General features: G+C 35.7%; 1 protein-coding gene across 1 annotated transcript in view; it reads left to right on the top strand.

The window, feature by feature from the left end:
• The window catches only part of LOC119591518 (GTPase HRas), a gene marked incomplete in the record, with an annotated part of 13,260 nt that overhangs the window by 9,010 nt on the left and 3,875 nt on the right, over positions 1-375 (top strand). Inside the window, 1 exon segment of the mRNA XM_037940267.1 lies at positions 195-337. Coding sequence (XP_037796195.1) covers positions 195-337 — 143 coding nt within the window.

Raw genomic sequence — 375 nt, 5'->3', positions numbered from 1 at the left:
ATTATGTGTTGTCATTCGAAAAAACAACATATTTTCCTGGGTGATGGTGGGTTATCTTTGTAGTCTTTTACTTCATCTTTGTGTTTTTGTGTTTTTGTGTTGATCACGATATATCAGAACTCAATACTATTTTGAACTTTGTCATTCAAACAAACTTTCCATTTATTCCTCTAATTCCTTAAATATCTTTTCAGTGCAATGCGAGACCAGTATATGCGAACTGGGGAAGGGTTCCTGCTTGTTTTTGCTGTCAACAATGCAAAGTCTTTTGAGGATATAAGTGCATATCGGGAACAGATAAAACGAGTAAAGGACGCAGATGTGGTACCTATGGTTTGTAAGTACAAAAATCCTGCTCAGTATGCACTTAACATC

This window comes from Penaeus monodon, chromosome 28, assembly GCF_015228065.2.
Source record: "Penaeus monodon isolate SGIC_2016 chromosome 28, NSTDA_Pmon_1, whole genome shotgun sequence".
In the NCBI taxonomy this organism is placed as follows: Eukaryota; Metazoa; Arthropoda; class Malacostraca; order Decapoda; family Penaeidae; genus Penaeus; species Penaeus monodon.
Note: the sequence above shows the minus strand (reverse complement) of the source record. Positions and strands in the feature narration are given on the sequence as shown.